General features: G+C 39.0%; 1 protein-coding gene across 3 annotated transcripts in view; it reads right to left on the bottom strand.

Annotated features, from left to right (window-relative positions):
* The window catches only part of LOC124111116 (mutS protein homolog 5-like), a 60,928-nt gene that overhangs the window by 4,433 nt on the left and 30,680 nt on the right, over positions 1-25,815 (bottom strand). For all 3 annotated transcript variants that reach the window (XM_046470714.2, XM_046470717.2, XM_046470715.2), the window contains exons 3-26: positions 24,175-24,298; positions 22,802-22,882; positions 19,514-19,588; positions 17,339-17,460; positions 15,141-15,250; positions 14,801-14,836; positions 13,465-13,547; positions 13,231-13,276; positions 12,174-12,312; positions 11,066-11,128; positions 10,710-10,781; positions 9,614-9,670; positions 9,071-9,143; positions 8,245-8,354; positions 7,518-7,598; positions 6,824-6,869; positions 5,584-5,625; positions 4,969-5,065; positions 4,380-4,469; positions 4,092-4,218; positions 3,494-3,643; positions 1,171-1,245; positions 686-829; positions 78-215 (exon numbers count right to left, since the gene is read on the bottom strand). In XM_046470714.2, coding sequence (XP_046326670.2) covers positions 78-215; positions 686-829; positions 1,171-1,245; positions 3,494-3,643; positions 4,092-4,218; positions 4,380-4,469; positions 4,969-5,065; positions 5,584-5,625; positions 6,824-6,869; positions 7,518-7,598; positions 8,245-8,354; positions 9,071-9,143; positions 9,614-9,670; positions 10,710-10,781; positions 11,066-11,128; positions 12,174-12,312; positions 13,231-13,276; positions 13,465-13,547; positions 14,801-14,836; positions 15,141-15,250; positions 17,339-17,460; positions 19,514-19,588; positions 22,802-22,882; positions 24,175-24,298 — 2,181 coding nt within the window. The remainder of the gene's footprint in view (positions 1-77; positions 216-685; positions 830-1,170; positions 1,246-3,493; positions 3,644-4,091; positions 4,219-4,379; positions 4,470-4,968; positions 5,066-5,583; positions 5,626-6,823; positions 6,870-7,517; positions 7,599-8,244; positions 8,355-9,070; positions 9,144-9,613; positions 9,671-10,709; positions 10,782-11,065; positions 11,129-12,173; positions 12,313-13,230; positions 13,277-13,464; positions 13,548-14,800; positions 14,837-15,140; positions 15,251-17,338; positions 17,461-19,513; positions 19,589-22,801; positions 22,883-24,174; positions 24,299-25,815) is intronic.

The following is a 25,815-nucleotide window of genomic DNA, read 5'->3' as shown; positions in this document are numbered from 1 at the left end:
CAGCATGTCAAGTGAGTGTTTTCTGTGTATATTTGGTAGACACCAGGATTCTAGTATCTGACACAATGCTGGCCAACCTGTGTTCCCCTGTTAACCACGTCCTGTGGCAATCCTGCTTGTGCTGCAATGTGGCTGGCATAACTGGATGTAGTGTGTCCTTCAACAATCTGGTACAGGAACACCAGCTCCTCACCATTGTGTAGTGTGTCTAATGTCTGGAGGAACAAGTATATATATATAGGACATCACAAGACAGAGCTGGATGTAGTGTGTCCTTCAACAATCTGGTACAGGAACACCAGCTCCTCACCATTATGTAGTGTGTCTAATATCTGGAGGAACAAGTATATATATAGGACACAAGACAGAGATGGACAAGAACACCAGCTCTTCACCATAAGGACTGTCACATTTACTGATGAAATCTATAAATCAGATACAAAGTCTGGAATTAAATCTCTCATACATGGAAGGGTTGCGTCAGATGTATGTTTTACTTTTAAAATGTTTATGTTTGGTTACCCTTCTCAAACATTTGTCCATATTTTTCAACACATATCAAACAAATATTTAGTGTCTTTCTTCCATGACATTTAGTTCATGAAACCTTAAATCCAAAGCATACAGTCTGCCTTGGTTAGCCCCTGTGTACTGAATACTGCAGTCAAGGAGCTAGATAACTCACTAGGTACTGGAGCTGGTCTGACTTGGGCAGCATGTTCTGGTGGACGAGACTGTGGAAGTGAGTGGACATCAGGATGTGTGGACACAGGGCACTCTGTGCTAGCCAGTACTTCAGACACGAACACAACAGAGAGAGGCCATCTGTCTGGAAGCAAACATGGCATGGTACTGCATCCTGGTGAAAGTAAAAGGCATGCTACTCCTACAGAGACCAAAAGTAAGGATGAAAGTCAATCAGTCCTGGGCCCCGTTCCACAAAGTGATCTTAGCGCTAAGTCGATCGTAGCTCCCATTCTTTAACACTAACTTACAACAATCGTAGCTCTAAGATCGCTTTGTGGAACAGGGCCCTGATCCTTATGATAAATTACTGCCTTGTAGGGACACTCTTTTAATTCTAACATTGATAGACATCTGATAGTTTCAAGATATCAAATCAGTATTATTCCAATGCCATTGTGTTCTAACAATTCATTAAAATCTTACTGTTTCTGTGCCCTTTCCAAATTCATCAACAATCACCAGTGACCTCTCATTTGCACTTCTCAATGCCTCAGCCATCTGAAATATTGAGAAAAATATGTTTAAATAAGATAGAAAGGAAATAATAATCAGTGATGTGATTCCCAAAATTTATAATGCGCCAAATCCACACTCTGAAGCATGCTCAAAGAGCTACATTATTACCTCGGTCAATGGAGCAGTGTGCATTCAATTTTCATTCACAACTCCCTACGGAGTATACAAGCCAACTGCCTGTGAGGCTACGGAGTATACAACCCAACTGCCTGTGAGGCTACGGAGTATACAAGCCAACTGCCTGTGAGGCTACGGAGTATACAACCCAACTGCCTGTGAGGCTACGGAGTATACAAGCCAACTGCCTGTGAGGCTACGGAGTATACAACCCAACTGCCTGTGAGGCTACGGAGTATACAAGCCAACTGCCTGTGAGGCTACGGAGTATACAACCCAACTGCCTGTGAGGCTACGGAGTATACAAGCCAACTGCCTGTGAGGCTACGGAGTATACAACCCAACTGCCTGTGAGGCTACGGAGTATACAACCCAACTGCCTGTGAGGCTACGGAGTATACAACCCAACTGCCTGTGAGGCTACGGAGTATACAACCCAACTGCCTGTGAGGCTACGGAGTATACAACCCAACTGCCTGTGAGGCTACGGAGTATACAAGCCAACTGCCTGTGAGGCTACGGAGTATACAACCCAACTGCCTGTGAGGCTACGGAGTATACAACCCAACTGCATGTGAGGCTACGGAGTATACAACCCAACTGCCTGTGAGGCTACGGAGTATACAACCCAACTGCCTGTGAGGCTACGGAGTATACAACCCAACTGCCTGTGAGGCTACGGAGTATACAACCCAACTGCCTGTGAGGCTACGGAGTATACAACCCAACTGACTGTGAGGCTACGGAGTATACAACCCAACTGACTGTGAGGCACTAGAAGGTTAACAGCCACATTGCCATCTCATCCTACCAGGTACCCATTCACTGCTGGGTGAACAGAGGCATATCTGTAATAATGTCACTTGTCTAGGAGACACCACATGTAACATGTGCTTCAGTGTTGGGCAGGACCGAAGCCCTAGACACTCTCACGAGTCAAGCTGCCCAACACGGTCACCCATCCAAGGACTCTCCACAACCAATGTTGCATAAGTTCGCCTGATTTTCTAGCTGTACGCTCTACACAGGACCATGTGCCACCACGATCACTAGTACCTCTAACTCACACAACTTCATCCAAAAATATAAACATTCCCCAGTGGTCACTGACTGTTCATAATTTTCTTTCCCTACACCATTTCACACATTTTTGTTTTTTTACATCATGCACAAAGTTCTGTCTCATAAAAGATTTCCTCCACCAATTTTGTTCCAAATTTTCCACTGAACCCACTCGCCCATATTTTCTGATAATAGTGTTGGTTGTCCAAGGTATGCCAAATATTCTTGCCAACTCCAGTGATTTCCAATGGGTATTGATGCTTTTACAATATTTTCTCATTGCCCACTGGTCAATTTGGCTGATTTGCGACCAGTAACTCCAGTGGATGACTGCAATAACTAGTGCAAGCAGATGATATCAGCTGGCTGTCATGTGACTTGCACATTCCAAATATAGCACAAGTGATTCAGCTGGGATGTACTTGCGTTTCAAGCTTCACGGCGCAACAGCACATTTTGCTGAGCTTTTTGTAAAGTAATGAATACTTATGTCGACTAACTGTACAAGTGTGTGAAGCATACAGACAAGCATATCTGATTATGCATCTCAACACATAAAGCCACACTATTATATTGTTGTGTATATGTTGTACAACCTGTCATTTCTGAGCGCCATGGCATCTACACCCAAAAGGGTACTATCAAGGGTATATTTGTGTTTTGTGGCAGTTTTCATTTCATCGCAATTTTCAGGATCAAGGTTGCAAAGAAATGAAGCAAAAGCTTTTAGAAACTTGACACACGGATTGGCTCACCCCCCTACCATCATTTTATTGGGCTGTCAGGATTCTATGGAAGGGAACTCAGATCCTCAAGTAGAGGTATTGGAGTAAAAGATCAGATTTTAATGAGCTTGTCATTGTGGTCATATGATCCCAGTTTGCTTAAGCACAGGGCCCTGAGAGTCAACTTTTCCCAGAATTATAATGGGATACCATAAGAAGGTCTAAACACACACTGAAACATGGATGACACAGAACGAACATCTCTGACTGTGATACAATGTACATTTCAAGCCTGTGACACGACAGCTCATCTGTAGAAAGTGTACCTGGTTTATGTCCAGCATGAAGGTGGACAGTCCGAGTGACACACTCTCCAGTGACTTGACCCTGGTGAAGATCCGGTCAACCATCCCTATCACAGCACGCTCTGCCGGCACGAAGCTGCCAATCTGGGCCATGTACACTATCAGGGCTATCTGGAGCAAATCTTCTCCATCTTATATCTCACAACAACCCAGTAGTAAATCAAACAGTTTTGTGACTTTGGTCAAATTAAAGTGGTGAGTAATTGCAACAGTATTTTAACAGTGACAGGATTACCACCATCTTGCCACAATGTAAGATATTCCATTTATTCATTGTTTCCTAGTTTCACTAGATTGCCAGGGTTTTTGTTTGTAAGTTCTGAGAGATTAATTTTATTTTTATCAGAAATAATTCAGTGAACCTATTCTGAAGGGATACTAACAAGTCTCTTCAGACAATGTGGATCTAAAATAAAAAAACAAATGACAAAGTAATCATTTATCTGGATGTATGTATTTTATGATGTCCATGATCATCAGGAGACATAGATGGGATTACAATATTATATATATAATAAAGCAAAGAGGTCTTCAGAAAAGTAAAAAGTGAATCATGTACCTGTTTCAGGTAGACACTTTTTCCACAAGCATTCGGACCTGTGAGGAGCTTAATCTTGCCACTGTTCCCACCACTGTGAAGATCATTAGGCACAAAGGGAGTGCAGCAGAGCTCTTGAAGTGGATGTCTGCAAGAAGTAACATCAATAACAACTGGAAAATAAACATGTTCTTTCGGGGGTCTTGTAGAGTAAAGGAAATTGTGTATTCTTCTCAAAGGCTTGAAAGTTTTTGAAAGAGAACAGGACTGTATTTGACTTCAACATAGAATATATCTTGCAGTACCAACCTCCCAGCCTCTATGTCAATGACAGGGTCTTTGACCAGCTCAGGTTTCACATAGTTGAACTCTCTTGCACAGGTTGCCAAGGCCATCAAACTGGAAAAGTTGTTTTTTTATCTAAATGTTTATTAAAAATTTTGAGAGACTGTTTAAGACATGAATAACTGATGGCAAATATGATGTGTTTACCTCGACCAGGCCTTTAGGTTGATAGTTATTTGATACACGTCAAACATGTACGATACGTTCGTGAGCGTCGGTTCACACACCATAACAGTATGTTCGTCTGTGCATCAAACCAATCTAAAATCTCTTGCATTTGAGAAATTCTTCATATATTAACCAACACGTATGATATTTTGTTTCTTTTGGCAGTGAACATACATATAAATTCCAACAGTCATGTTGCACATCTATTCAACAGCATGCCCCATGATGTCATACACTTTTCACAATCATGCTCCATGACATCATACACTTTTCACAAGCATGCTACATAACGTCATACAATATTCAACAGCATTCTCCATGACAATGTTAGACACTGTTCAACTTCATGTTCCAGTGTAAGTGCTTTAATTGTTTATTGTGTTACCAGTCAAGTTCAGCAGCATGCTCCATGACGAGGTACAGGACATCCGTGTGTTCCAAGATCTTGTACTGCAGGCGATGCAGGATGCTGGTCTCATGGTCTGTAATACACAGGATTACACAGATGTAACACCATTGTCTGTACAGCATCATGTGACATTGTTACATGTTTCACAATTTGGTTGTAAAATAAACCAAGAATTGGCATAAAAATACATGTTCATATTTGAGAATATTGTTTGATCACCCATTCTATTTACAACTAACAACCTGTTAAGGTCTCCATTTTGTTAAATATACAATATATTTTCACCAAAGAGTAATGAATTTCAAATTTTTGGATTTGTTTAAAGTTGTCCATAAAAAGTATTTCAAATAGACCAATACTGAAAACTCCATCAACTTGTGAGTGAGTGAGTATGGTTTTACGCCGCTTTTAGCAATATTCCAGCAATATCACGGCGGGGGACACCAGAAATGGGCTTCACACATTGTACCCATGTCGGGAATCGAACCCGGGTCTTCGGCGTGACGAGCGAACGCTTTAACCACTAGGCTACCCGACCGCCCCCCATCAACTTGTGAGGCAAAGAAACTCATGATAAAAAATGTTAGCTACCTGTTATGTCACACATTGTGTCACCCAGCAGGCGATCCAACTCTGCAAATTGTCAAACATATGAAACTTATAATTCAATAAAATTTGAATTAAATATTCTTGAATATCAATCACCTTACAACATAAATAATTTGATGATTAATTTGTCTATCATCTCACAATTACATTATCATTATTACACACTGACATTAGTCTTTCCTTTTCTGTCAGTCATAATTTGACAAATCTATTCCGTCTGTTGTGTCATATGCTTTCACATGCAATTTGTTTATTTTTTCTGTCATTGACTTCTTGTCAATTTGGAATATGGTAGGATGATTACTTTTCATCATGCCAATTTTAGGAGTGAAAAACAAATTGATAACACAAAAATGAAAGCGAACTTTAATGATCTAATAAAAATGGCAGCCCTGTGTTCAGTAGCACAAGTATTGGAAGTATTGCTCTGTCAACTGAGCTCATGTTTGGCCTATCACATCACACACTAGATGCATCCTGGAAATATCTTACTATCTATGAGAAGTAGAAAATGCTTATAATAAACAGTGTATGGTTGTGATGCACATTTTAACTTGGAAAATGTGATACAGAACACAGGCCAGTTGATGACATGACAACTACACCAAATGTGGGTTGTGCTACAAAAAATACAATAAATAATACAATCATACAACAAATATTCAACTGAAAGGCCTCAAGATGATTATCCTCAGCTGCATACAAGCATATCTCCAAGCATAACTGTTTGGGAGGAGGAGACAAAAGAAACAGTGCCACAGCACTGTAGCTCACCTAGTTATGTTTTTATGTTTATTTCAACAGCTTAAAATGTTCAGAGGTAGTCAATCATAACAGTCATGATATCAGGTACTCATTGTTGATATTGAATGACAGTCATTGTCAAAGCTTCTCTTCACAAATAATTATTAAACGCAGGCCAAATGAGCTGAGATTGACAAATGCATCAGAACGAATTAAAAATGCTTTGTGGACATCATCATGATCATTGGTAGGAAATGTATACCAAGTTTCAGCTTCAATGGTTTTAGAGAAGATGTGTACCGAAAACAGATGCCAACGGAAGCACATCAAGATCAAACTCCCTTGAGTTTCCAGACCAGGTGAGCTAACAATTATGGCAAGATTATTCTTAACTTAAATGACAAAACACAACCAACAATGTCAACCAATTTATTCAAATTCAAATTGACAATTGAAATGAACAATAACATCACTTTACCCCTTGTACTTGCACTTCGGTAGTGAAGTATTTCATTGGAAAGAAACTGTTGGAGAACAACAGTGTGAAACAATGTTAACATTATAACAGCAGTGTGATGGTTAAACATCACTTGTAGTGAGTAAATATTGTTTAATTTGGCAGTAAGCAATATTTCAGCAATCTTTCTGCGACCTGTAAACAAATCTGGACCTGACAAACCAGTGATCAATGAGCAACGATCCGAGCCATTAGGTACGATGACAAGTAACCACAGAGCCCGGCTATCTGATCCCCACCAGTCAGCTCTGAGGACAAGCATGAGGTGCTGGCTGCCTTTTCCCACCCAGAATCCCAAAAGGGGTCACCAAGAACGACGTAACACATTGTACCAATAGCAGTAAATACAGCTGGACCGGGAGGTTCTGTTACCAGCAAACACTTCCCCACTGTGCCACTTCAGTTTGGCATTATCCTACTAAGTTCATTTGTACACATTCCTGACAGCCAACCACAATGTGATCAGTTCTGTTGTAGGTTGCATCCTACAAACCATTCCTCAACTTTAGTGCTGATTAGACATACAGTCTTGTATTAGGGATTTTGCATAATAATATTTCTACTTCCTTTATCAAACCATTCATATTCATCTCAGCAAATAGCCGACTCAATTCTGTTTATTATGTATCATAACATGATTTTCTCTTTTACTTACAATGAATTCTAGTCCCTCGATCTCATATTCCTCTGGTCTTTTCATGTTCCCAGTCTGAGGAATGGCCAGCAAATACCCGATCTGAAAATATATTTCAACTCACAAATATCAGACATGGACACATAATACCTAGAATATTCTGTACACTGAATACCAGCATCAAAAAGTTTAAGGTTATTTTGCACCAATGCTTTTGTTGCGAGAATGCTTTTGGACAAGTGACTGAGTGAACACTTGTGTCCAAAGTCTTCTCGATTATCCAGTGTATCACATCTTCCATCTGTCATTTCCCATTAATGCATTTTTTTAAGGCATCTCGTTTTTGACACTTGTCTGTGTCCAAACTTAATTTTAACAGCCAAAAACGTGACACAAATGTGGTTTTTGTTATGGGTTGCTAAAACGCAACTTAATCGACCATGGTACTAAGTCCAAAATGCTTTCCTTGCTTTAACGCCTTTCCAAGACTTGCTACAAGAAGAAGAATTTCTTTAGTTTCACAAAAAAAAAGGATGATTAATTCTCTCAAGAGCCTAAACAATGCATGTATCAAACCGGCAATATACTCGAACAATCATACCTAGTATTTCAGGTAAAACCAACACTCCAATTATTACATGCCATCTATTAGAAGAAATCAATGGAGGGTACCCTTAACATGAGGCAGACTGCTCGAGGCATGTACCAAGTGGTTCCCCTGTATTTGACTACACACTGGTGTTGTTACCTGTGGCAGGTATATGATGTTACACTCCACGATGTCTGGACTTAGTCTGTTCAGTTCCTCTCTAGCAACTTTAGTCATGAAGTCTGGCAGTCCATTGTATGTCCTCTTCTCTGAAGAAACATATCTCAGATGACACAATAACACGACACTATCCTGGACCTGTCTAAAAGCGTCAAATATCCATCCCTTCATTCCAAGGCGGATGTGAACGATGTTACACGCTATTGTCAGCGTAAACTCGGCCATATCACAGGGCTTGGACAGTGCCGTCTGGACCACACAAACCAGGGGTTCAGTATCAATGATAGAGTGCGCAACAGTCCACAGCTGAGATATGGACTTCTCTGGTAGTCTCTTATCCCAGGACAAAATATAGCGATTTTGATAGATACAAGTGGCATTAGGCAATTCTCAAAAATTTAACAATATTTTATAGTGAGTGAGTAAGGTTTACGCCGCTTTTAGCAATATTGCATCAATATTACGGCGGGGGACACCAGAAATGGGCTTCACACATTGTACCCATGTTGGGAATCGAACCCGGGTCTTCAGCGTGACAAGCGAATGCTTTAACCACTAGGCTACCTGACCGCCCCCGCAATATTTTATAGCATGGATTTAGATTGATCAATATATTTGTGAATGCTGTGGATTTTTTATAGTAAATATTTCGGGTTCCAATGTGACACTGCACCAAAAGCAAGTAAAGTACAAAGTATGTCTGATGTCTTACAACTAAGGTACGATAAGGAACTGAATATGTTTCAAATTTCAATATGCAAATTTCACCATGACAGCAATACAATTAAAAAAGTAAAACACTCACTTTCATCAAGTTGTGGGTCTACATTTGTCTTGACCACAAAATGATTTTGTACAGCAGATTGTTCGAAGTCAACCTATTATGGAAAAATTGTACAATGATTAAACTTGGTATAAGACCATTATTTCAATGAACATATATCATGCCCAAATACCAAGCATAATGTGGGAGGAAAGCCAATAGTCATGTAGGGCTAAGACGTTTATCACTATGGTAAAACTCATTAACATTGGTTACTATGGTGAAACTCATTAACATTGGTATGATGCTGATGACTATCACAATCAGGGCGAATCTAAGACTGGAACCTCCAAAAAGTGAGTGTATGCAACTAAGGGACATAACTCTGTTAGTGAACTGTAAAATTAATATGACTGAGCTAAACTCTTTAATCTAATAAACAGACTTTTAGCACCATTTTCATAAGATTTCACTATTAACCTTCAGAATGTATATATTAATTTCTGAATTAACTATACCAAAAGATATTTGACTAGAATCAGCTTCAATCTGTTCGTCAAAGTCACAGACTGACAGTCAACTCACAATCCTGCTGATGAGTGTTGCAATCTTGTGGAGAGCTTCACTGAAACATGTGCTGATCTGAAACAAACACCTCATTTCTCTTATCCAAACTGACTTACTTAGGCTGCACGGAATATTGATTCTAAATAATTCTGTACTTTGGTTTTGTAAAAGAAATAACATGCCATTCTAGGGTGTTGAACGATGTTGGTCATATCTGCAATCAAGGCTACTATCAAGGCTACTGTCATTACACTTCTATACAATCACTTCTGTGAACAATGATCCATGTCATCAGGATATGATGACAAGCCATCCACAGAGTGATTGATATTGTGAACCACTACATTGGGATACTGCCAATCTCATTCAAATAAGATCTCAGTTCTCGCTACAGCTAAATCTGAGGACATCCCATTACGGGTCACGTCAGACCAACCTTTCGCGAACTTTGACCAACTAACGGAATGACTGACAAGAAGTCAACATTAGTCAATCAGAAGGCAGCCTTCTCGTCCATTATGGCACTAGTTTTAAACTGGCGACTACGCTTCAAAACAAATTTTCACAAATTCTCGATTAAAAATTTGAAACCTGACCAAAAGAACATTCTGGATTGGCTAATAGATTCCCCAGACTGTATTGATTCAGTCATAAAGCCGTAACTGTTGTTCGGAATACCCTGTGGTAAATCTTTTGAGGTTGCATGATTAGAAAACACATTCTGACTGTCACTTTCATGATCTGGTAAGCTACGCTCTGGTTGGTCGGATGAAAGGTCATTCTGACGTGACCAAGCATGGGATGTCTTCCGATCTTTGTTTAGCGATAGCCAGAACTAAGATCTGATTTTAATGAGATTGGTCCTAAGCCATCTCCATACATGTGCAGCAAATCTATCTGCATATAATTTACAAAAAACTAAAGGAATAATTACACCTGCATTCCTACATATCACATCATTGACAGGCTTTTTTCAAAGATGGTCAATAACATTCTTCACTATTGTCTTACACTAGCCAACATGTATTCTAAAAAACCAAGTAAAGAATTAGGTAAAATAGCATAGTTCAGAACTTCAGAGACAAGATCTCTTTAGAAATTGTCAAGAACTCACCTTGTTAAACACTGCAATATGTTGAGGTTGTGCCCGACATAGGTCCCTGATGTAGATGGCATGGTAGGTAGTCTACAACATCAAGTCTTAATCATGAAACTTTCGCCCCGTATATCAACATTCACCATGTCAAAACTTTCTGACCTAGGTGTAGAAACCATGCTAGGAAAGAGTCCAGTAATTCATTATGAAGAACAAATTATTTCACTTGAAGAGAAAGGTTTGGAAATCTAAACAATTCAGAAAACATATTAAGATTACTTTGAATCTTAAGAGCTCCAATAAACTTTCATCCCTGACATTCTAGCAGAGGTAAGACACGACAGATCTAACACATGTTCAGTTGTCCACTCCACCTTATACAAGGCCTGCCAGTCCCCAACAGAAGCCTGGGCCTGGAGCATGCGCGTTATGATCCTCTGAAATCAGGAACATTGTCTTCCTAACTATTGTTGTATGTTCTCATTTCTATAAACATACCCAATGGTTTCAATATACAGTAAAACAATGTCAACTCCAAGCCAAGTCAAGTTTATCAGTGCTTGGAGACAAGATAGGTGTTTATACAGTAAAATACGTTTATAACGAACACGCTTATAACGAACTGACGGATATAGCGAACTTACTTTTTTGTCCCGACTATTTGCTGTAGTTATGTTGTATATATGCTTATAACGAACTACGGTTATAACGAACTAAAATTAGGGGTCCCTTTGAGTTCGTTATATCTGTAGTTTACTGTATTGGACTACCATGGGATAATGCAGTTCTAATATATAAAAAAGGAAGAGTGGGTATGTGTTTAATAAACTCCATTTTAAGCAATATGGCACATAGAGAATTATGTATGCAAGAAAGTAAAAGCTAATAATTACTCCAACTGGTATTACACCATACTATATCATGTCTGTACGTTTGTTTATTTTGTTTGTTGTTCAATGCTGCACTCAGCAATATTCCAGCTGTATGATGGTGGCCTGTAAAAATTGAGTCTGGACCAGACAATCCACTGATTGACATTGTGAACAATGATCCATGTCGTCAGGGTATGATGACACGCCATCAATGGAGTGATTGATATTGTGAACCACTACATTGGTTTACTAATTGGTCGCCTCTTACAACCGTCATAGGGGCGGTCGGGCAGCCTAGTGGTTAAAGCGTTCGCTCGTCACGCTGAAGACCCGGGTTCGATTCCCGACATGGGTACAATGTGTGAAGCCCATTTCTGGTGTCCCCCGCCATGATATTGCTGGAATATTGCTAAAAGCGGCGTAAAACCAAACTCACTCACTCACTCACTACAACCGTCATAGGTGACTGGACGTGGAATACCTACAGGGTTGTCTGTATGTCTCCATACTTTGTGACATCATTTGCCAAGAAATGAAAATGTTTCCAAATTTCAAAGGGTACTTGCGTTAAAGTCATGATGGCATTTGGCACACAATCTGGTGTACGTACTGGTACATTCTTGATATGCTTGAGGCAGTCAGAGAGGGTTGTAAGGACCTCTATGTTCCTGGCATGCATGAAGAACTCTATAGCAGCATGTCTCTGTTTCAGGAGGTCCACATTCCGCAGAGGCCGCAGGAACCACAACCTACAGGACAAACAACCTCAGTAATAATCAGCTCACATACACAAAACAAGACAGTATTTCTTGGGGGTGTCTAGATGTCTAGAGTAGGGCTGGGACCAGTTCAACTTTACTACCCAGGCCAGTTACACATACACACAGACGCAGACGCAGACGCAGACGCAGACGCAGACACAGACACACACACACACATACACACCAGGGTTAGAAACTAACAGTTTTTGGTCACTAGTCCTTATAATGATAACATAAAGCAAAACCCTTAAAAAGGGCAAATTTACCCAATGTAGGTCTCAAGAGGTGGGAACAAAATATGTGATTGGGAATTGTTTTACGCAGCCCTGGCAAAAACTATTTAGATACATGTATCAAACGATCAGATCAAGCATACACTGAAGTTGACTGTAGCTTTATCTTTACTCAAACATATCCAAGTCAAAAGGAATGTGTGCATCGTCAGAAAGAAATGCGAACATTAGCGACTTGTAGTGAAACCACTGAGCTATAGTGAGTTTTTGTCATTAACGCGTGACTAAGCATGGGTCCGGGTAGTCCTATGGGGTACCCGAGTTACCTGTTCCAGCCTTAGTCTGTTTTTTTGGTTGGTTGGTTTGTTGTTTGGTTGGTTTGTTGTTGGTTTTCCAGCTATATGACCGCGGTCTGTAAATAATTGAGCCTGGACCAGACAATCCAGTGATTGATATCATGAGCATCGATCCATGCAATTTGGGATCAATGACATACAGCGAGCCTGACCACCCGATCCTGTTAGTCGCCTTTTACGACAAGCATAGTCGCCTTTTACGGCAAGCATGGGTTGCTGAAGACCTATTCTACCCCGGATCTTCACAGGTCGCCCTAGTCTGGAGTATGCCAAAGGCTTTGTTTGAAACATTCATATCATCAGTTGGCCTCACTCACCTCAACATTTTGCTGCCAATTTGAGATCTACATCGGTTCAGGATGCCTGAATAAAAAGCAACATACACATCAATGGAATCAATTATTTGATTGTTCCTAAGCAGTAATATCATATCAAGACACTCAGTCTTTTGTAAATATAGCTTCTTCTAACCTGAGAATTAATTAACAAATGTAACAGTACAATCTTTCATAAGCCAGCTGGTGCTGTCCACGGATTAGGCTGATACAGACCAAACAGACTGAGTCCCTCCTTGGCTCCTGACCCAGACTTGTAGACAGAGGGGTGGGCCTCTTGGTGGAAGATCTGCAGCGCACTACATCAGCACACAGAAAACAGCATTTGACAACCAGTGATAAAACATTATGCTAAAAGACGTCTTTATCTGAGTGATTATTTTACAATGTTTGCATTGCTCTGCTGCCTACCACAGAGAAAATCTGTTCTAATTAAGATAACTCAAGAGTTATGTAAGATATCAGTGGGTGAATGTTGTTAAACGCCAGTCAGCAATATTCCAGCTGTATGAGATATTAAGAACATGACGACAGAGAAATCCTTAAAATGCCACACACAGGGCCGTGACAGCACTAGCTGCAGCCTATTTAATTTGTGGGCTAGTAGAAATTAATTTGAAACTGTTTTATGCTGGTTAATTATTTCTAGGGACAATTTAATATGATTGACATAAAGTCAGTTATCTTACCAAGCACATATATATATATATATATGTATATATATATATATATATGATTACCGTATTCAACGTAATAAGCGCCCAGGGAGCTCTCAAAATTAGGGGGCGCTTATTAGAATATTATTTTGAGTTGAAAGATTGTAAATTTCGTGGTTTATGCTAAGAGCCTGAAATGTTTACATACGACATATATTTTTCAAGAATATAATTGCCCATAATTAAGGGTGATATAACACACGAGTGCGTATTATACACGAATAAATAAGTCTTGTGTACATTGATCAATCGGAAGGGGTGCTGATTGGGATTGTTCACTAGCCAATATATTAGCAAATATCGCCGTGGGCGCTTATTAGAGCGGGGCGCTTATCACATCGAATACGGTAAGTGAAATATGTCTTGATGTATCTCCAATATGTCAGTGAGTAATGAACGAGTGAGTGAGTTGGGTTTAACGCCACTTTGAACAATATTCAATTTGTATAACGGCTAAATGTGAGAGGAAAGCATGGGTATGGTCCTGACTAGCCTAGAAACATAATGTGGGTGAACCGGGATTCGAACTAATGATCATAAGTTTTGGCTTGCCCAAGGGAAGCAACTCTGCACATGGGAATTGTGGTGCCTCAGATGACTGGGCCACCTGTGTGCAGCCCCCCCTACTCCTCCCCCTCATCATTTTAGTACAGAGTACACCTTCATAACTGAGCACCCATACTTGTATTTTCATATGTGCATTCTCCCCAGGGAGCTGAGAATGAAAAGTCGAGTGCACAATGATCCACAGGCTGAGTTAATAATGGTACTCGCTTTGAGCATACACAAGTATGGAGTCTATATAAGAAGCCTCATTATTATTTAGTATTACCTACCTGTATGTAATGTCATCAATTATCATGTGATCTTCCCTGCAATAAAGTTAGAAGACATTTCACACATTCATTTAGAAACATCTGACAAGTTTATTTTGTCTATTTTCAAAAACTAATCACATTGAAAACATAATTCTTACTTCTAAGTATCTGTTTTTTGATAACTCAATTCTTAGCAAATCACTGACAAAATACAGAGTTTCAAACTCATGAATTATTCTAAAAATGACAGCAATTCAAACATGATTTCCGCCAGAGTGGAACTGTAAATAGATCTAATTGATATGGTAGAGTATGGCACAGTTCCCCCACATGGTGATGAAGGAGCTGTTTGTCTCACAGTGTGAAGATGTGTATGCCCAGCACTGGCACCCTGGTGTCTGTGTCCTCCAGCTCCACGCCCACACGCGCCTTCTCCAGGAACTTGAGCAGCCCCCCGGCCGCCCTCACCTGCAACAACCACAGCAGCAGCACTGTCACTCTACATAGCAACATTTTTATTATAATAAAGTAAATATCATAAAACATTATCAAACGTGTGAGTCAGGAGGCATTTCATATATAGATTTCTTTAAACGACCTGATCAAGTCATGTTTGAACATCAACAGTCAATGGATGTGATTCACATGGAGCATGAATATGATTCACTTTGAGCTTGAATGGGATTCACATGGAGCTTGAATGTGATTCACATGGAGCATGAATATGATTCACATGAAGCATAAATATGATTCACATGGAGCATAAATGTGATTCACATGGAACATAAATGTGATTCACATGGAGCATGAATATGATTCACATGGAGCATGAATGTGATTCACATGGAGCATAAATGTGATTCACATGGAGCATGAATGTGATTCACATGGAGCTTGAATGTGATTCACATGGAACTTGAATGGGATTCACATGGAGCATGAATTGGATTCAGATGGAGCTTGAATGTGATTCAGATGGAGCATGAATGTGATTCAGATGGAGCATGAATGGAATTTACATGGAGCTTAAACGGGATTCACATGGAGCTTGAATGGGATTCATGAGGAGCATGAATGGGATTCACATGTAGCATGAATGGGATTCAGATGGAGCTTGAATGGGATTCACATGGAGCATGAATGTGATTCAGATGGAGCTTGAATGGGATTCACATGGAGCATGAATGGGATTCACATGGAGCTTGAATGGGATTCACATGGAGCTTGAATGGGATTCACATGGAGCATGAATGGGATTCACATGGAGCTTGAATGGGATTCACATGGAGCTTGAATGGGATTCACATGGAACTTGAATGGGATTCACATGGAGCATGAATGGGATTCAGATGTAGCTTGAATAGGATTCCCATGGAGCATGAATGTGATTCAGATGGAGCATGAATGGGATATACATGGAGCTTAAACAGGATTCACATGGAGCTTGAATGGGATTCACATGGAACTTGAATGGGATTCACATGGAGCTTGAATGGGATTCAGATGGAGCATGAATGGGATTCACATGGAGCTTGAATGGGATTCACATGGAGCTTGAATGTGATTCACATGGAACTTGAATGGGATTCACATGGAGCATGAATGGGATTCAGATGGAGCTTGAATGGGATTCACATGGAGCATGAATGGGATTCAGATGGAGCTTGAATGGGATTCACACGGAGCATGAATGGGATTCACATGGAGCTTGAATGGGATTCACATGGAGCTTGATTGGGATTCACATGGAGCATGAATGGGATTCACATGGAGCTTGAATGGGATTCACATGGAGCTTGAATGGGATTTACATGAAGCATAAATGGGATTCACATGGAGCATGAATGGGATTCACATGGAAAATGAATTGGATACACATGGAGAATAGAAGGGAACACACACAGTAATATTCTTCAACTATAGGTACTTGGGGACAATATAATGAATTGAGGTGGAGTGTTTGCTAGGGGACGTGAAACTAATAATTAATTTATCATGGCCTATGGTTGGTTGTATTGCACTGACATCTGACTCCTTATAAAGTTAGATGAGATTTTCTGTCACATACATGTTCAAGGCTGCCTGAAACAAGGAATGAACATCCCTTCTTATCATAGAATGAGTGAATGGGCATGCATGAATGTTGTATTATGCCCCTATCAGTAGCATAACATCTATATCATAGCAACCTGTAAGTATCCAGTCAAATCAGTTTGAGTGAGTGAGTGAGTGAGTATGGTTTTACGCCGCTTTTAGCAATATTCCAGCAATATCACGGCGGGGGACACCAGAAATGGGCTTCACACATTGTACCCATGTCGGGAATCGAACCCGGGTCTTCGGCGTGACGAGCGAACGCTTTAACCACTAGGCTACCCGACCGCCCCCAAATCAGTTTGAAAAACCCATGGTTGATAGCATGAACACTGAGCATCAGAGTGACTGAGCGAGTTTGTATAGTTTTATGCCTGTCTTATTCTAGGCAGGGGCATCAAACATTCAAAGGGGGCTTCATATGGTGTACCCATGTGGAGAATGATATTTTTGGACACCCACCATGCAGACATTCTCAAACGGTACAAGTGATGACATGTAGAGAGTGCGCTCCATATCAGTGTAGTGGTCGGGTATTGTGGGCAGATTCATGGACAGGATTCTCCGTTTGCAGATTGCAACAGCTGAAACATAATACACACATGTGACAAACTGTTGCAACACAGCCCATAATTTGAATATCTTAACGTTTGTAATAGTAAAATTTCAAACATTTTTGGGTGATTGTTTTATCAGCAAATGAGGCCAGCCTTTTTATATTCTTGATTTACAGACATTTTTGTGAAAAATTCTGTTCAGTAGGTGGGAAAGAACAGAAATTAAAAAAAGCAAGATCAGTTTCATTTCCAGGCCACTCACTTATTGTCATCCAAAATGTCCTGAACACATTTTTCAAAGTTGGTATTACATTGTATAATGTTGACAAAATCATGAAAATATTCTACTGTCATTTGTCTTTCAAAATCACTGTGCTATGCTTCCATATGAGAACAATGTTTGTCAAGCCAGTTTCATCAACCATGCAGTTTCACATATTGTTTGCACAGTTTTGATGAATGCATAAAACAGCTTTGGATGAAATGAAACACTGATAATGATTTATTTGTCCAATCTATCAAATAATCAAAAGAAAAATATGTATTTAACCTATTACCCCGTAATACCTCATGTGTGTTTTCATTTCAACACAACTGTTCCCTCTCAATCAATTACTGTTGCTTGTTTTACATCATGTAATGCCCAATGAGCACAAGCCCTGTGTCTCCCAACTACCATAAAGGGGAGGTAACTCTGGAGGTCTTGCATACATGTGGGTAGCAGATACAATTCATAATCAATAAATGCTCAATAAGGCTGATGTGATGTTATTTTGAGCATGTAGTTTATGCTTATTATTCACCATCATATACATGTCCACAAATTAACACACAAAGACATGATACCCTAGCACAGGTATAATAATTTGGAAAGTCAGGGTAAATATTATTGGTGATCAACAAGGGAAGTAACTCTTTCAGCCTTACAAATGGTATGTAACCGGACAGTGGCTGTCATCAATAGCAGTTGACTATATTGAAGATAAATTCAGAAACTGTCAGTTAATTACATGGAGTACATCTATATCCATATATATATGAACTGTCAACACTACATTTAACCATGCTTAACAGAGCTGTGTCAATTGTTATATAAGAAGGATGGGATAAGTGCATCTTCAGAATGTCAATTCTGAACAGGTCAGGTCAGTTCCATGCAGAAAAAGCTCCTTTTTATTTTGTAGGACATTAGCTTTCTATACTAATAATGTTGCAACAATAGACATTTTTTCTCATGTGTCAAATATTATTTTCACAAATACAACTCTGTTTGTTCTTTTGCTTGCATAGTTATTTTGAAGTTAGTGACTTTGTGCAGTCATATAAAAACAGTGACTGAAAATGTGTGTTTTGCATACATGTAATTAATGCTATTTGATATTCAACAATTTGTTCTAAACTAGATAGTTTCAAAATGGCATCCAATGACTCAGGGTAGTTTCCATAAACTTGACCACTAACTGTTGTTGCCATTCATTAATAAGTTTGTGCTGAGTTTAATATTTTTCAAAACGACTGGGGACTGTTTTGGTTAGTTATTTTGTGGTGTGTCACTTGATGCAGTTCTTAACAAATGTACCCACTTAGTGTTACAAGGTAATGTACTCCGGGCTGGAGAGCATGTGTACTGAATTAGTACTTGAACCTGAACCTAATAATTTTCTGACAAGTTTTACCAAGTATTGTGGACTTACAATCTGTGAACCATTTAGTTGTATTACGCTTTAATCCGCAATATTGCAGCATCTTCACTGTATCTTTCAAGGAACTTGGTTAGAGGCTAACTCTTCTCCCATAGCTCAAATATGGATGCTAAAGAGTTAAGATTTCCACAAGACATGTAGGGGTTGGGAAAATGTAGTTTACAGATGTACTGGCAGTGTTCGAATTTGAATTAAGGAGTGGGGCTTGATGTTTGCTGCAATAGTATTTGAATCTATGTTCCCTCACAACACTAGGGTTATGACCAGGACCCCTTGATTTTCAGGATTAATTTTGAACACTGTACTTGTGACAAGTGACTAAATTGTGCACGGTACCGAGTTACTAACAACTTGTTTGCACCAGAATTGTAACTTACAAAAGTCGATATTGGGCAGAAACTGCAACACTTCTGTCTCATCCTCCCCATTCCCACCAACTCGCTGGGACGACACTAGGGAAGAATGATGAGTATGTAAATAAAAGTGCAATCTGTTATATACAGGGATGAGAATGGATATTTTCCTTCTCAGCTAAAATGTCTATTCAATGGAGTGTGGTCCATAATTCGGGGGTGTTTATAGGGGGTTCATCAAAATTTAACAAATTTGTGTTCACTAAAATTTGTGGAAATTTGCAGATCCGTGGAAGATTCTCATCCCGGTATATTCTCAAAGGTAAACGTAACTGTGATAATGTTTTTATTCATCACACTGTGAATTGTTTAGAAACATATAATCATAAACAGTGATAGAAACTAACAGTTTTAGTCCACTCGTCCTCATAATGATAGCATATAGCAAAACCCTTAAAAAGGGAACATTTCCACTAGTCCTTATGATACCTTCACTATTGGGCAATATGGCAAAGACTACAGGACTAGTGCCAATTTCTAACGCTGAAAAGTTCTTTATTCAATTAGTTATTTAAAGACTAAAAGTGTTCTAGTGTTTCACTGTGCAGACCCAAAAAGGCTTTCTAAGGACAATTAAATTCTTTTAAACAATCTTTGAATAAACAATTTCTGCAACTTTGTTGTTCTTTACACAAGTTAAGGTAAAGTGTCTGACCGTTTTCATTATTTATTAGAGACTTACAGCTGTTAAAAGGAAGCACAGTAACATTGTTACCCTAATTTGTATTGAAAAGGTATCAACATGCTGGAGCTACCCAAGAGTGGTTTGTTGTGTACACAGAGGACTGATCAACCAATAATCCAATAACATCTTCGACGTAATAAGCGCCCAGGGTGCTCTCAAAATTAGAAAAATTGGGGGCTCTTATTAGCATATTATTTCAGTGGAAAAAAAACAGAGTTAAAAGATAAATTTCGTGGTTTATGCTGACAGCCTGAAATGTTTATGTACGACAGTTATATTTTTCCAGAATTTAACTGCCAATAATTAAGTGAGGTGAGGTGAAATTGGGTTTAACGTCGCGTCCAAGATTATTGCACTTATATAGCGACGTGCATGCACGTGTATGTGTGTGTGTGGCTGCTTGTACTAGTCCGGACTGATGCCGATTTATAGTGCTAGCTCACTGAGATACCATGCCGCAGTTTAACATGAATACCCCACTCAGACACAGTATACTGACTCCGAGCCGACCAGTCCTTGTTTTAGCCCCTTAATGCCGAGCGCCAGACAGGGTAACAACAAGTACAATCTTTTAACGTCTTTTTGTATGACGCGGCCCGGGATCGAACCCTGGACCTTCCGCTCTCCGGGCGGACGCTCTACCACAAGACCACGGAGGCGGTCCAATAATTAAGTGTGCATATAACACAGGAGTGTGTATTATACGCGAATAAATAAGTCTTGGGTACATTGATCAATCGGAAGGGGTGCTAATTAGGATTGTTCATTGGCCAATATATTAGCAAATATCACTGTGGGCGCTTATTAGAGCGGGACGCTTATTATGTCGAATACGGTATATCGGTAGTCCATATCATCACCGTTGACAGATTTGACATGGATTGCAACTTCTTTATTCTCTCAATGCAACATTCTGGTACAGATGCAAACCAGTACCTTTAACTTTACCATAACAAAGGTACTAGCATCTCTAAGGAAATGTCACAATGTAAGAGTAAAGGATATGAACTACATAATTCAACTCTGTCTTCATTACAACTTCTAAATGACACTCAGGATACTATATTTACATTATTATTTATTTTCACTTAACTATACAAAATTTTATGACATCAAATCACTGTTACTTTGGCTTTTGAGTATATATGTCCACAATGTTTTCATAATAATAATGGAAAATCTGTCATTAAAATTAATTGAAAAGTTTCCTTATGTCACAATCAGAGAAAAACATTGGCATTGTTCCAAGCTCTATTTTTCCCTCCGTAACTGCTCACAATGATGACTGGATGCCCTCCTTTATCATGTGAATATCACAAGATTGTTTTCAGGGGATTTTCACATGTCATGAATGTCACACACTGACGGGACAATAACTGGCGAACGGCTTTAAGTGTGTAAAGAAAGTATATGTGTGCTTTACATTACTATGAAATCTGGTTAATCGTTACCCTGTTACCTTTCAGGCAATCTTACAGAAATTGTTTACAGAGCTCTAGATAAGTTTTTGGTTATTTAGATATTTTACCCAGGGGTTTGATTTTGATTGCGTATCCACAATTTCAAGAGTATAGTCAAATTATTTTTACCCTCCTGTTTCTTGACATTTGGGTATTTTAACTTAAAACCTGTTTCCTAAAAATCCCTGTAAATCATTTAAAACTATATGAATAGTAGTATAACTGTCTGCATCTGCTTGCAGCTCCCTCTCAGGAAAGCCATGTTTGTTTGCAAAACCTAGCATTGTAAAAAAGGCGTTTTTTTATCACCAATCAGTAACTATTTAAGGTACAACATGTACATTGACTTTTCAATTGGCATCTATCAGTATGTTTGTCGCAGAAACGTTTCCTAATGTAACTGTTGGTATGTGAATTTGGCGATCAGCTGATGCACATGTCAATAATTTTATCTAACAGTTGTAATATACGCAATCGTTTTATCTAATAGTATAATATACGCATTAATTCTATTTCGATAGGGTCACGATATGGCTGAAATATTGCCTATGTGACGTTAAATTTTAACTCACTCACTATTTCGATAGGGTATATATAGTATTTGTTGCGTATTTGATATGCTTGGATTTGATTTGTCTGCGTATTTCAATTAATTAATACATATTTTACCGAATAGGCAGCTTATCTCAAGCTCTGGTTTACATACAGTATCATTACTCTGATTTGTTCAACAGAGTTCTGTTCATTCAGACAATTTTTGCGGTAATGGTTCACTCAGATTTAAGGGGTTTCCTTAAATCCAATTCATGAATGTCTTACTTGGGCATAGAAATAGGAACATATTTGGAATAAGGAACTCCTTACACAAACATTACTGTTAACAGTTAAGAACTAAGCATAATTAGCACACTGAAGTATAAAAATTACTAAAAAATAGTTCAAAGGAACCTTGATGCAAGAGAGTTGTTGCATAAACATATCTCAGCTTAACCATGTAAACGAAACAAGAAAGTCAATTAACTGCCTGGGACTGTTTATGGAATGTCAAGAATGGATGCGATCTAAAATACAAATCACAGACCCTTTAACTAAGCTGTTAATACTGACGTGATTGCTTGAGAAACTTCACCAAGCGCTCATCCTGCTTTGAACTTGCAACAACTTTCTCCGGTCTCAGCTGATGCAGAGCTACGTGAAGAGGAACAGAACTATTATAACATCAGAAACATCTCTTAACTATGTGACTATTCATCAGATGTAACTTGATGATGTCCCAACACTGATGTCTCCTTGCATTTGTCACCAGTTTTAAGGAAATACAATGAGTAATGAAAGGTTTCATAACACTTCCTGATTGATTCATTAGCATGAATAATTTCATCATCTAATAAGTTTACAATCCTATTCTAGAGAGACTTTTGTATCACCATCACACGGAACCACATAGAACATACATATATCTTGTTTCTGTGGAGGGATCTTAAAGACATTCTACAATGTGTTTGGACATGCACGATTCTGAGTGGTCAGTCTGAGGTTTCAAATCACAATTACATGACTCCAATGAGAACAGATAATATTTCTAGAAACGTATTTATTTATCAGTTGACATCAATGGATTCTCAGTTGACATCAACAGATTCTCAGTTGCAGGTCCTAGAATATTCACTTTGGGCAGAAAACACCATGAAAATGAACAGTGTGTATGAGTGCATGCAGTCATGAATGTGAGCTTTTAGGGCCACCAGTGAGCTTGAACTTTGAACTATCATCTCACTTATTATAATGTTTTTTCTGTAAAGCGAAGCAGTGTCAAAATACTGTTGTACAATTTAGAACAAAGTCTTGGAAGGTCCACCATATTTTCATTTGGCTATTCACCTTCTATTCTGTTTGCCTGCAGTGTGGTTGTGCTACAAAGTCATTTGATCATTTCATCCTGCAGATTTGACAGCACTTCATGCAGTAGTAGAAACTAACATTTTTAGTCCACTAGTCCTTACAATGATAACATGTAGCAAAACCATTAAAAATGGCAAATTTCTACGAGTCCTTATGATACCTTAACTATTGGACAGTTTGGCAAGGACTACAGGACTAGTGCCAATTTTTAACGCTGCTTCATGCAACATTTGAAACCTTCAACTGCAATACCATATTTTGTGCTAACAAATCAACAGGTAACAATATTAGAAACAGAGAATGTTGATCTCCTTATATGAGCTTAGAATAGCTCAGAAGTAACCAGTGCTGGTCATGAGAGGCAACTTTGAACTCGGAGACCCGGTTGATAGCGTGTCAACTCCGACAATGTGGATCGTCGCTCATCATATCAATCACTGGACTTGATAATCCAGATTCCATTATTTACCGGCCGCAGTCGAACAGCCAGAATATTGCTAAGTCTGGGAAACAAACAAACAAACAAACAAAACTTATTGTCACACCAGAGGAGAAAGGACATAAAAGCACTTAGTCACCTCTTTTTAGTATCGAAAAGTTGTCTGTTTCTTCTGTGTCCAGCATCAGATGAATCAGCATGGTGTCAATATCGTAATATGCAAGACTGATTCGTCCTCCATGCCACACTAAACTCAGGTACACCTGCAACAGAATCATGTCTCAGTAACATAGACAATAGTGGTGTAACAATACCATGATACAGTATTGTATCCCGATACTAGGCCCATGACACAATACTTGGATTTAGACCCCTGTATCGCGTTACATACGATACATTACTAGTTATATTGGTGAAAAAACGTGAATAAGAACAAAAAAACTGTTCAACAACAATAGCAAAGCATTCACAGTGCCTTCTAACCTATATGTTTTGGCTATACAATTTCCCATCTTTCAAATTCTGAAATTAATAATTAAATAATTCACCTGCAAAAAAAAAAAGAATATCAACTTATGATAAAAAGGTACTGTATCGGGATATGAATTGTATCACACCCATAGTATCGGGATACGTATCATATTGCGGCCATACCATATCGGTACATCTCTAATAGATAACACTTGTTACGGCAGTCCTGTAGAGTTTTATTCCATAGCTAGCTAGTTAAACCAGTGTTAGAAATTAGGGAGTGGGGTGGGTGGGTGGCATCAGGTGCATGAGGCATGCTCCTATCACATTTTTTTCCAGGGACCCCAAAAGTATCTTAAGTTTTAACTCAATAACCAGTACATCAGTACATGAATCTGGGACCCCTTAATTTTTTGTATTTTAACATGAGGGTAATGACTAGGCCCCTTGACTTTCATGCATAATTTCGAACAAAGACATGCTAAAACATTCCTGCAACATTCATGGAAAGACACTAACAATTTCAGTCCACTAGTCCTTACAATGATAACATAGAGCAAAACCATTCAAAATGGCAAATTTCTACGAGTCGTCATGATACCTTAACTATTGAGCAGTTTGGAAAGGACTACAGGACTAGTGCCAATTTCTAATGCTGAACATTTATTACAGAATTCAGCCTGTTGTGTATAAATATCTAGCCTCCAATTATGATCATGATGGAATGTCAAATTTAACAGCTACAGAAGCATCACTAGGGTCTGGAGCCCTCTGCACTAACAGAGTTTGCACCTAAACCTCCCTGACATGCAGCAAACACACAGATTCACTTACCCCAAACTAACCTTCACAACACAAAGCCAGGTTGTTTACAACATCTATCTTCGTGAAACTACTCTTATTACACGACACAACAGCAGAGAGACAAAACCTCACCTAAAACCAATTCCAGCCAACAGGTAACTTGGTATAGAGACGGCTACCACACCTGCACTACAGGTACCTTGCAACCAGCAGCTGACATAACATCATACAATCAGGGATGATTTCTGAGGGTGTCAGGAAGATCACTAGACATTCAATGATCCTAAGTAAACAGTACATCTAAAGCAACAAAGGTTCTGTAGTTCACCTGAATTGTTCTGGAATATTTTCATCATTAGTAATTTTTGTGAGTGCTAAATTGAATTTGGAACCGAACATGCAGAGAGAGGTTTCAAATGGATAATTTAGCATAGTTAAAATTACAAGTACCCTGGCTCTAAACTGAAAACACAGTGTGTTTATCTCCATGCTACTACAACAAAAT

Source organism: Haliotis rufescens, unplaced genomic scaffold (genome assembly GCF_023055435.1).
Source record: "Haliotis rufescens isolate VD_foot unplaced genomic scaffold, xgHalRufe1.0.p SCAF_2, whole genome shotgun sequence".
Lineage (NCBI taxonomy): Eukaryota > Metazoa > Mollusca > Gastropoda > Lepetellida > Haliotidae > Haliotis > Haliotis rufescens.
Note: the sequence above shows the minus strand (reverse complement) of the source record. Positions and strands in the feature narration are given on the sequence as shown.